The sequence below is a fragment of the Neoarius graeffei genome, chromosome 5, assembly GCF_027579695.1.
Source record: "Neoarius graeffei isolate fNeoGra1 chromosome 5, fNeoGra1.pri, whole genome shotgun sequence".
Lineage (NCBI taxonomy): Eukaryota > Metazoa > Chordata > Actinopteri > Siluriformes > Ariidae > Neoarius > Neoarius graeffei.
Window position 1 is genome coordinate 47,604,026 of NC_083573.1, and position 12,590 is coordinate 47,616,615.

Consider the following 12,590-nt stretch of genomic DNA (forward strand, 5'->3'; position numbering starts at 1 on the left):
TAATCAGTCTAAAGAACTTTTTGTTAATTTGCAGTGACCCTTTTCTCTAAAGCAGAGGTTCTGAACCCTGGTCCTGAAGTACCCCCATTCGATATATTTTAGTGTTTTCCAATTAATCAGCTAAATAAACAGGTCCTTCTTGAGCTGATGTTGGCGTTAGAGCAGGGCAAGCACCCAAACATGCAGGACAGGAGGGGTATTCCAGGACTGGGTTGGAAACGTGTTATATGGGGGAAAGTGGACCCAAACCACACCAGCCAAATGCCTCCAGTAATAGAACAACCAGTTCATGGCGCTTGCTGAATACTATAATGGGACTTAAAAGGGTTAACTGAACAGCATTTAGTGATGTTACATGTTCATGTTTAACTTCACAAAAGACCATGAAAGCAGCAAGGTGATGGTAGGAGGTGACAAAGTCCTAGTTGGCTTGGTTCATAGCTACTGCTAAAGTTGGAGGGAGTTGCAAGTTGAGGATGGCTAGAAAAGGAGAACGTGAGGAGAGTGGACAGAAAGCAATCCTGCTCCTTTTTCAGAAGCTTCAGTGTATGAGGACAGCTGCAGTGGGAGTAAACAACAGCATCAGGTTTCTGCTTTGATGGTTTCAGACATGCTGAGCACGTACTTAACGTGATTCACACATGTTGTAATGCATACATTCAGTCCTGCACTTATGCCTTCTGCAAAGTTGTACTTTGCACATTTGCTGGAGAAATCCTGGTATTTTCTTCCTTTATTAGTTATTCACTTATCAACAAAGTTAGTTCCTGGAGATTAACTAGTCTGTCATATACTAGGTTGTGCCTGGATGACATTTAACAGTATAATAATGACAGTCAAGCAAATTATATTTTCATTTTATAATATTGGTATTGTTAAGTGAGAATAAAACATCTCAACTATTTATTTAGTTGTGTATTATTGCAAGCAGAGCAATGCCTAATCATATCAATTATATAGTTACGAAGTTTCTTTTACTAGCAGGTATTAGGAATTATGCATTATTAGTGGAGAAATGCACAATTTTAGCTGTTATCTAAGTGATTAACAGATTTGAGCTTCATATATTTATGCAGAAATATAGAAAATTCTAAAGGGTTCACAAACTTTCAAGCACCACTGTATAAACAAACACACACACACACACACACACACACACACACACACACACACACACATATAAACACAGTATATATATATATATATATATATATATATATATATATATATATATATATATATATATATATGTGTGTGTATGTGTGTATGTGTGTGTGTATACAGTGGTGCTTGAAAGTTTGTGAACCCTTTAGAATTTTCTATATTTCTGCATAAATATGACCTAAAACATGATCAGATTTTCACACAAGCCCTAAAAGTAGATAAAGAGAACCCAGTTAAACAAATGAGACAAAAATATTATACTCAATCATTTATTTATTGAGGAAAATGATCCAGTATTACATATCTGTGAGTGGCAAAAGTATATAAACCTCTAGGATTAGAGTCAGGTGTTTTCAATCAATGGGATGATAATCAGGTGTGAGTGGGCACCCTGTTTTATTTAAAGAACAGCGATCTATCAAAGTCTGATCTTTACAACACATTTGTGGAAGTGTATCATGGCACGAACAAAAGAGATTTCTGAGGACCTCAGAAAAAGCGTTGTTGATGCTCAGCAGGCTGGAAAAGGTTACAAAACCATCTCTAAAGAGTTTGGACTCCACCAATCCAGTCAGACAGATTGTGTACAAATGGAGGAAATTCAAGACCATTGTTACCCTCCCCAGGAGTGGTCGACCAACAAAGATCACTCCAAGAGCAAGGTGTGTAATAGTCAGTGAGGTCACAAAGGACTCCAGGGTAACTTCTAAGCAACTGAAGGCCTCTCTCACATTGGCTAATGTTACTGTTCATGAGTCCACCATCAGTAGAACACTGAACAACAATGGTGTGCATGGCAGGGTTGCAAGGAGAAAGCCACTACTCTCCAAAAAGAACATTGCTGCTCGTCTGCAGTTTGCTAAAGATCACATGGACAAGCCAGAAGGCTATTGGAAAAATGTTTTGTGAACAGATGAGACCAAAATAGAACTTTTTGGTTTAAATGAGAAGCATTATCTCATCTCATCTCATTATCTCTAGCCGCTTTATCCTGTTCTACAGGGTCGCAGGCAAGCTGGAGCCCATCCCAGCTGACTACGGGCGAAAGGCGGGGTACACCCTGGACAAGTCGCCAGGTCATCACAGGGCCGACACATAGGCACAGACAACCATTCACACTCACATTCACACCTATGGTCAATTTAGAGTCATCAGTTAACCTAACCTGCATGTCTTTGGACTGTGGGAGAAACCGGAGCACCCGGAGGAAACCCACGCGGACACGGGGAGAACATGCAAACTCCGCACAGAAAGGCCCTCGCTGGCCACGGGGCTCGAACCCGGACCTTCTTGCTGTGAGGCGACAGCGCTAACCACTACACCACCGTGCCCCCCCCGTGAGAAGCACTATGTTTGGAGAAAGGAAAACACTGCATTCCAGCACAAGAACCGTATCCCCTCTGTGAAACATGGTGGTAGTAGTATCATGGTTTAGATTAGATTAGATTAGATTAGATTAGATTAGATTAGATAAAACTTTATTGATCTCTTTGGGAGGGTTCCCTCAGGGAAATTAAGATTCCAGCAGCATCATGGGCCTGTTTTGCTGCATCTGGGCCAGGACGGCTTGCCACCGTTGATGGAACAATGAATTCTGAATTATACCAGCAAATTCTAAAGGAAAATGTCAGGACATCTGTCCATGAATTGAATCTCAAGAGAAGGTGGGTCATGCAGCAAGACAACGACCCTAAGCACACAAGTCATTCTACCAAAGAATGGTTAAAGAATAATAAAGTTAATGTTTTGGAATGGCCAATTCAAAGTGCTGACCTTAATCCAATCGAAATGTTGTGGAAGGACCTGAAGCGAGCAGTTCATGTGAGGAAACCCACCAACATCCCAGAGTTGAAGCTGTTCTGTACAGAGGAATGGGCTAAAATTCCTCCAAGCCGGTGTGCAGGACTGATCAACAGTTACCGGAAACGTTTAGTTGCAGTTATTGCTGCACAAGGGGGTCACACCAGATACTGAAAGCATAGGTTCACATACTTTTGCCACTCACAGATATGTAATATTGGATCATTTTCTTCAATAAATAAATGACCAAGTATAATATTTTTGTCTCATTTGTTTAACTGGGTTCTCTTTATCTACTTTTAGGACTTGTGTGAAAATCTGATTTTTTAGGTCATATTTATGCAGAAATATAGAAAATTCTAAAGGGTTTACAAACTTTCAAGCACCACTGTGCGTACGGTATGTTCATTGACATGTATTGCATTATGTGTTTTGTTGTTGTTACACGCTTTGAATGTACCCAGCTGAGTTATGAGCACATGGTCCCATCCACGTATACTGTATTTAGAGAATGATAATCTCGTCAAATCACTAGGCAGTTCCTGAATAGTTTCCAGATAAACATGCACTGTAAATAATACCTCCACTGATACACAACAGGTGTGATTTAATAATATTGTGCCTTTGGTTCTCATTCATATTCTGCTGCCAACATTTCCCCTACATTACAGGAATCCCATCTAAGAGCTGACAGGATGCATGTACTATCACACCAAACAGAATCTCATTTCTGACATCATCTGCTATAAAACAGTGTATGTACGTAACAAGCTGAGCAGATTTCCAGGTAGTTCAGATAGAACTAGCAGTGAAACTGCTGGAGTCCATGTTTCTTTCTTATACTTAGTATTTATTGTCTAATGTTATTACTCAAAAGAGGACGCCCAGTGCTAGTGTATCACTAGCTCATCTGTCCCTGAATATTTTAGCCACCAAGAAATCTCATCTCATTATCTCTAGCCACTTTATCCTTCTACAGGGTTGCAGGCAAGCTGGAGCCTATCCCAGCTGACTACGGGCGAAGGGCAGGGTACACCCTGGACAAGTCGCCAGGTCATCACAGGGCTGACACATAGACACAGACAACCATTCACACTCACATTCACACCTACGGTCAATTTAGAGTCACCAGTTAACCTAACCTGCATGTCTTTGGACTGTGGGGGAAACCGGAGCACCTGGAGGAAACCCACACGGACACGGGGAGAACATGCAAGCTCCGCACAGAAGGGCCCTCGCTGGCCACGGGGCTCGAACCCGGACCTTTTTGCTGTGAGGCAACAGCGCTAACCACTACACCACCATGCCGCCCCCCACCAAGAAATCATTAAGTATAAAAATAAGTCATTTAGTTTATGAAGGACATATTGAGACAGTGTTTTCATTATAGTTTTATTTGTAAGTTTGCCCTTAGGGCACATATGTATGTATATATGTAGAAATACAGATGAATGTATAAAATATGCAAATAGAAAATTTACATTAATGACAAATTTTCAAATTCCCAAAGCAAAACTTAATTACAGGTACTCTGCATTGTTTCAAAATGAGTGAATTTTCTATAATAAAAGTAAACTGCATGTTAATGATTAAAATCAAGTTCTATTTCTCATAGCAAAATAAAAACAAACCATTAACTCTGATACAAAGTTGTATACTATCTTCAAAAGTGCATTCTGAAACCATGCCCTCTGAACTCTAATTTGACATATTCTAGTAAAAAGGCACTGTATTCTCACTGTTATATGATTTTACCAGTCTTAATATATATACATTTTTTTTAGATTATGAGCTGGAATGATTATAATGGCAGGTTTATCATTACACCAATATGGCAAAGCTCAACTTCCATCTGAACCCCCCCCCCCCCCCCCCCCAAAAAAAAAAAAACCTTTCAGGTTTAAATACTGAGGATGCCCAAGAAACAATCAAAATTGCCAAATCAGGCACCATAGTCTAATGCTGTTCTCAAGCTAATTCTCATATAAGTGAAATCATCCATTGGTATTACATTATACTCTGAGACTTAAATACATTTCCCCAACTTGCAACAACATTTGAACAAATTCACAGAAATGTTAATCTCTTTCAAAGATTTTTGCACCTACAGCAGTTTAACATAACTGGAGGGTAGTGCCACTGTGACTGCATCCCTTTTGTACCTGCAACACAACAGGACAGGGGGAAAGTGTTCGGCTTCACCTTTTGTCAATTTATTTATTTAAGGAACTGTCCACACTTGTGTTTCAGACGTTTCCACAGATGTCAGTCTCGGTATAGGCTGGAGGGGGTGTCTGATGGTACTCTCCAACATGCATGAAGATAGGACAGTCATCTTCACTGTAGTCATCTAGCACTGGTATGAGGAATGGGTCCAAGCAGCCATGCAGAGTTATGTTGCTGTAGCTAGGTGGAGCAGAAGGCATGGACACCAAGCAGCTGGAGGCTTCTGAGCTCCCTTCCTGACTGCTCATGCTGCTGGTACGACTGACAAAGCCAGTAAAAGGGATTGTCCCAATGACCAAAGGAAGCTCTAGGGTTAGCTTCTCACTTCCTGGGACGTGCACATAAATCTGAAAGAGATACAAGACAAATAAATTAAGGTCTATGCAGGTACAAATGAAGTCACTTACGTAAACTCATAAGATGACATGAATATGATATGGCTCTTATTGGTGTATTCTGAGCTCACCATCAGAGTATAGTCCATGTGGATGATGTTGCAGCCCAAGATGGTGGGTCTTAGTTTGGGCACTCGGAGGGTTTTGCGCTGCCATATGTCACACATGCCAGAGATGATAGGATTGCCCCTGACAGCTGAGATCTTTTCACGGTGCACCTTAGTGCGGCCATTGGCCCGATAGGTGTGTGTGATAATAATGGCAGCTTTGGGGATGATGATACGAGAACATAAGTTCTCAAATTTGGCATCAATGCAGATGTTCTCTCCTTCACAGTAGCCCTTACGGTCAATCTTTGCTGTGACTGACACACTGCCATCAGGAATGAACATGCAGGTCAGCTTTTTCTCCTTCACCCCAGCGGCAGAAGACTGGAGAGGAAAAGGATCAGGAATATTAAGGTCTTAGTACTTTCATTTATCATTTAAGTAAAGTGCTGGTGACCACAGGGGAATTTGATAAACATGAGCTGAACTGCTGGAACTGACTCACCGTAAGGTCAGGAGTGTTGACATCAATCGGTTCCTCCACCTCAAAACACCGTTTGCACTCTACATCTGGCTGGCAGGACCGCTCCATCACCGCTTTCACGTAGTACTCAACAGAGCCAAATTTGCCTTTATATGATGACACCAGCTGTCTGTGAAAACAGGAACATCTGCTTTGAAGTAGCTCAACAAGTAGGCTTGATGATCAACCATGCATGTAGAGATGCTTACCCTGGCTGGGGAAGCTCGAACCCAAATGTGTACTCATATCTATTTCCAGGTCTGAGTATAACAGAGCCATCCGAGTCTGAAAAGCAAATCAAGACAGACAACATAAGATTTTAAATGATTAGACTTTGTTTTTTTACACATTCTTAAGATCATGCTAAAGAGTGCAGTGCCACTTTCTGTACATATACTGCAAAAGTAGGTATACAGTAAAGGTTATTCCAGTATTACCAGTATTATAATCAATAAAATAATGTTTTGTGCGAACATTTTGTTTTTCATTACTGTACACCTAGTTTTGCAGCCCCCTGTATACGTATATGCCACTTCCATATTCACACTTTTTTTTTTCTTCTGTATTGAGACACTGGCAACTTTTTTTTTCTTCTGTATTGAGACACTGGCAACCAAATTCCTTGCGTGTGTCAGTTGAATTCATTTGGACCATGATGATCAGGATCAAAAACATGTTTACTGGCCAAATGAATTTATTGGACCAACCCAATTCCTTGCTGTGCGTCAACAAATTTGGCCAGTAAACATGATTCTGAATCTGATTCTGATCATGACGGGTAGTTTTTCAGTAACGGAATTACATTCACAGCAAAAATGTGGTAACCTTTTTAGGTGCAGTACTCAAGATAATGGTATTATTTTATATTATATCACACTGTATGGTGTATCTTTTGACCCTAAAAAAGTATAGAAAAATTGTCTGTGACTCTGAATGCAAAATCTTTTATGAAGAAAGAAAAGTCAGTCATGGAATTACGTCAGAAAAAAAAAGGACTTTCATTTCTTCAAATTCAAACCAACGTTTCTCTGAAGCGTCATTGCTAGCGACTCCTCACACCCTCACTATGGTCTGTTTTCCCCTCTGGCCTCTGGAAAGAGGTTCCGCAGCATTCGGTGCAGGACCACCAGGTTCTGTAACAGCTTTTTCCCCCAGGTCACTAAACTCCAAATCCAAACTTCTATTTATAACTTGAACATTCCTAATTCCACAGGTCACTTTATACTATTGCACTTTATAATATTTTTGCTGCTGCATAATTGAATTGAATTTAATACACTTCATATTTAATTCCGTGCTCAGCCAAATTGCAACGGAATTTCATTCGGTGCACACTTCTTGCATACTGAATGACAATAAAGGTTGTCTAAGTCTATACTGCTTTTGGGGTGATGATTTTTAAATATGGTTTTCAGTACATTTTGCCTTGGATTCCATATTTGAGCAATATCACTGAGCTGACAAGGTAAGGCAATCTTAATAATTTCGTAATGTTGGCCTCTCTGTTTTTGAAGAATCGCCCAGATCAATTGCATGTCATAGAATAGCAGGATCACTTGATTTACCTGTAGGCCTGTGGTCCAGGTGAAGAACCTCCTGGTATTTGAGGTACTCTATGGCATCCTTACAGCGTTGCTTTCCTTTGCTGTACTCCACTTGGGCACAGCCGAGTCCATACAGTCTCATGGCTGTGACTCGGGTTGTTTCTGACACCTCCACCACCACTCTCCCAGCCACTTTATCCCCACTGGAATAAAAAGTCTTGCTGGAATCTCGGAACTCAATCTTGAAAGTCTTTGGTTTTTTCGACAAAACGACCATTTTCACACTAACACGAGTCAAAACACTGAACTCGGGGAGATTTCACTGTTCTCCTAAAACCAGCCTCTGTGCTGCTCCAACTCTTTCACCTTGTTTGTTTGGGGTTATTTTATTTATGTATTTATTTTTATTATTTTTTGCCTCTGTTAGTTCCTTGGAGATGTTGTGAACACAGAATGAGCTCAACTGTTTTATATTTACCAATATGAAACCGCTGACTGGCCGAACCTCCTGAGAATACGTTGTTGATACCTGACATGCACATCTACACGTGAACAACACGTGCGTGCTAGGAATGCCTTCGTGCACTGCGCTCTGATTGGCTGAGCGTGTTGGTTGAGCCTCTTTTAACCAATGAACGTCCAGCGAAGCAGCGCGTGAACACTGCATGGACTTTACCGCATAGTAGGAAAGGTGGGCGTGGACAGCGAGAAGGTACTGCACGAGTAGGCGGGGCGTGTAAGGGGACCCCTACATGGGCATCCTGCCCCCTCAGCTAGCCTACTGTTTATTCCTCACACTTCCAGTGTATTGTACACACGAGGTCAATAAATAACCTCAGCCTTCAGAGCTCTTTCCTGGAATACAGGACAAGGCTGGACCATGGTTACTGATTTTATTTCCGAACTGTATTAAATGACAAATCATTATTTATCCAGTATGTCCATAAATTCCTGACCTCTGTTTCCATTTCATTCTTAACTGAGATACAACACAAATTTCCTTCATGGATTTTCTTCAGTGTCGTACAACCCCGATTCCAAAAAAGTTGGGACAAAGTACAAACTGTAAATAAAAACGGAATGCAATAATTTGCAAATCTCAAAAACTGATATTGTATTCAGAATAGAACATAGACAACATATCAAATGTCGAAAGTGAGACATTTTGAAATTTCATGCCAAATATTGGCTCATTTGAAATTTCATGACAGCAACACATCTCAAAAAAGTTGGGACAGGGGCAATAAGAGGCTGGAAAAGTTAAAGGTACAAAAAAGGAACAGCTGGAGGACCAAACTGCAACTCATTAGGTCAATTGGCAATAGGTCATTAACATGACTGGGTATAAAAAGAGCATCTTGGAGTGGCAGCGGCTCTCAGAAGTAAAGATGGGAAGAGGATCACCAACCCCCCTAATTCTGTGCCGACAAATAGTGGAGCAATATCAGAAAGGAGTTCGACAGTGTAAAATTGCAAAGAGTTTGAACATATCATCATCTACAGTGCATAATATCATCAAAAGATTCAGAGAATCTGGAAGAATCTCTGTGTGTAAGGGTCAAGGTCAGAAAACCATACTGGGTGCCTGTGATCTTCGGGCCCTTAGACGGCACTGCATCACATACAGGCATGCTTCTGTATTGGAAATCATAAAATAGGCTCAGGAATATTTCCAGAGAACATTATCTGTGAACACTATTCACCGTGCCATCCGCCGTTGCCAGCTAAAACTCTATAGGTCAAAGAAGAAGCCGTATCTAAACATGATCCAGAAGCGCAGACGTCTTCTCTGGGCCAAGGCTCATTTAAAATGAACTGTGGCAAAGTGGAAAACTGTTCTGTGGTCAGACAAATCAAAATTTGAAGTTCTTTATGGAAATCAGGGACGCTGTGTCATTCGGACTAAAGAGGAGAAGGACGACCCAAGTTGTTATCAGCGCTCAGTTCAGAAGCCTGCATCTCTGATGGTATGGGGTTGCATTAGTGCGTGTGGCATGGGCAGCTTACACATCTGGAAAGACACCATCAATGCTGAAAGGTATATCCAGGTTCTAGAGCAACATATGCTCCCATCCAGACAACATCTCTTTCAGGGAAGACCTTGCATTTTCCAACATGACAATGCCAAACCCACGGTGGTGTAGTGGTTAGCGCTGTCGCCTCACAGCAAGAAGGTCCTGGGTTCGAGCCCCAGGGCCGGCGAGGGCCTTTCTGTGTGGAGTTTGCATGTTCTCCCCGTGTCCGCGTGGGTTTCCTCCGGGTGCTCCGGTTTCCCCCACAGTCCAAAGACATGCAGGTTAGGTTAACTGGTGACTCTAAATTGACTGTAGGTGTGAATGGTTGTCTGTGTCTATGTGTCAGCCCTGTGATGACCTGGTGACTTGTCCAGGGTGTACCCCGCCTTTCGCCCGTAGTCAGCTGGGATAGGCTCCGGCTTGCCTGCGACCCTGTAGAAGGATAAAGCGGCTAGAAATAATGAGATGAGATGAGATGACAATGCCAAACCACATACTGCATCAATTACAGCATCATGGCTGCGTAGAAGAAGGGTCCGGGTACTGAACTGGCCAGCCTGCAGTCAAGATCTTTCACCCATAGAAAACATTTGGCGCATCATAAAATGGAAGATACGACAAAAAAGACCTAAGACAGTTGAGCAACTAGAATCCTACATTAGACAAGAATGGGTTAACATTCCTATCCCTAAACTTGAGCAACTTGTCTCCTCAGTCCCCAGACGTTTACAGACTGTTGTAAAGAGAAAAGGGGATGTCTCACAGTGGTAAACATGGCCTTGTCCCAACTTTTTTGAGATGTGTTGTTGTCATGAAATTTAAAATCACCTAATTTTTCTCTTTAAATGATACATTTTCTCAGTTTAAACATTTGATATGTTATCTATATTCTTCTCGCCCATAGTCAGCTGGGATAGGCTCCAGCTTGCCTGCGACCCTGTAGAACAGGATAAAGCGGCTAGAGATAATGAAATGAAATTAATCTATATTCTATTCTGAATAAAATATGGAATTTTGAAACTTCCACATCATTGCATTCCGTTTTTATTTACAATTTGTACTTTGTCCCAACTTTTTTGGAATCGGGGTTGTAGAATTACACACACACACACACACACACACACACACACACACACACACACACACACACCTTTTTCTTCTTAAAAATCATGATCCCATCCATCCATCTGTTATCTGTAGCCACTTATCCTGTCCTACAGGGTCGTGTGTAAGCTGGAGCCTATCCCAGCAGACTATGGGCGAGAGGCGGGATACACCCTGGACAAGTCACCAAATCATCGCAGGGCTGACACAGAGACAAACAACCATTCACACTCACATTCACACCTACGGTCAATTTAGAGCCACCAAGTAGACTAACCTGCATGTCTTTGGACTGTGGGGGAAACCGGAGCACCCGGAGGAAACCCACGCAGACACGGGGAGAACATGCAAACTCCACACAGAAAAACCCCCATTGGCCACTGGGCTCGAACCCAGAACCTTCTTGCTGTGAGGTGACAGTGCTAATCCCTACACCACTGTGCCGCCCACAGTGATCCTTTTCTCCCCAAATTAAAGGTACCAAATAGTACTTCGCCTTGTCACTGGGCTGGTACCATGAAAAGCACATCTATTCAAACTTTAATATGCTTCTATTTCCTGGGAAGATGTATTTGGCTTACTTTTAATTAGCTTTTAGAGGAAAGGTTGAAAGGTACTTTATTGGTGCTTAAAGTTTAATTCCATCCATCCATTATCTGTAGCTACTTATCCTGTGTAGGGTCACAGGTAAGCTGGAGCCTATCCCAGTTGACTATGGGCGAGAGGAGGGGTACACCCTGGACAAGTCGCCAAATCATCACAAGATGCGCAACCATTCACACCTACGGTCAATTTAGAGCCACCAATTAGCCTAACCTGCATGTCTTTGGACTGTGGGGGAAACCAAAGCACCTGGAGGAAACCCACGCAGACATGAGGAGAACATGCAAACTCTACACAAAAAGACCCCCGTCGGCCACTGGGCTCGAACCCAGGACCTTCTTGCTGTGAGGTGACAGTGCTAACCACTACACCACCCACCATGATCCTTTTCTCTCCAAATTAAAGGTACCAAATAGTACTTCGCCTTGTCACTGGGCTGGAACCATGAAAAGCACATCTTTTCAACCTTTAACATGCTTCTATTTCCTGGGAAGATGTATTTGGCTTACTTTTAATTAGCTTTGAGAATAAAGGTTGAAAGGTACTTTAGTGGTGCTTAAAGTTTAATTCCATCCATCCATTATCTGCAGCCACTTATCCTGTGTAGGGTTGTGGGTAAGCCGGAGCCTATCCCAGCTGACTATGGGTGAGAGGCGGGGTACACCCTGGACAAGTCACCAAATCATCGCAGGGCTGACACAGAGACACACACACAACCATTCACGCTCACATTCACACCTATGGTCAATTTAGAGCCACCAATCAGCCTCACCTGCATGTCTTTGGACTGTGGGGGAAACCGGAGCACCAGGAAGAAACCCATGCGGACACAGGGAGAACATGCAAACTCCACACAGAAAGGCTCCCGTTGGCCGCTGGGCTCAAACCCAGAACCTTCTTGCTATGAGTTGACAGTGCTAGCCACCATGCCGCCTTTAAAGTTTAATTATGTATGTTTAATTATTTTTTAAAGTTACGCTACATTCACATTTCCAGGTGAAAGATTTATAAGGCACAAAGGTGTACCATTAATGGTATCACTCTACACACTCAGAAAATAAAGTGCATTATTGTACCTTTAGGGGTACACTGGCCTGTCACTGGAGCAGTACCCTCTAAGGTATTTATTTGTACCCTTTTATATGCTGCTTGGGAACATATATGTACCT

At 42.1% G+C, this 12,590-nt stretch overlaps 1 protein-coding gene across 1 annotated transcript; it reads right to left on the reverse strand.

Annotated features, from left to right (window-relative positions):
* Positions 1-4,865: 4,865 nt before the first annotated feature.
* On the reverse strand, positions 4,866-8,153 carry txnipb (thioredoxin interacting protein b). Its single transcript, XM_060920553.1, has 5 exons — positions 7,721-8,153; positions 6,365-6,440; positions 6,138-6,285; positions 5,657-6,016; positions 4,866-5,537 (listed from the first exon to the last, which is right to left on the reverse strand). The coding sequence occupies exons 1-5, from the start codon at positions 7,974-7,976 to the stop codon at positions 5,211-5,213; spliced, it is 1,167 nt and encodes a 388-aa protein (XP_060776536.1). The 5' UTR covers positions 7,977-8,153; the 3' UTR covers positions 4,866-5,210.
* Between the last annotated feature and the right edge of the window lie 4,437 nt (positions 8,154-12,590).

What these genes read in the sequence shown, in the direction of transcription:
- txnipb (XM_060920553.1), bottom strand. Translation starts at nt 7,976, where the DNA reads ATGGTCGTTTTGTCGAAAAAACCAAAGACTTTCAAGATTGAGTTCCGA. An exon ending in TTCGAGCTTCCCCAGCCAGG is followed by an intron (nt 6,286 to 6,364) that starts GTAAGCATCTCT and finishes CTGTTTTCACAG; the next exon opens with ACAGCTGGTGTCATCATATA. An exon ending in TCAACACTCCTGACCTTACG is followed by an intron (nt 6,017 to 6,137) that starts GTGAGTCAGTTC and finishes TTTCCTCTCCAG; the next exon opens with TCTTCTGCCGCTGGGGTGAA.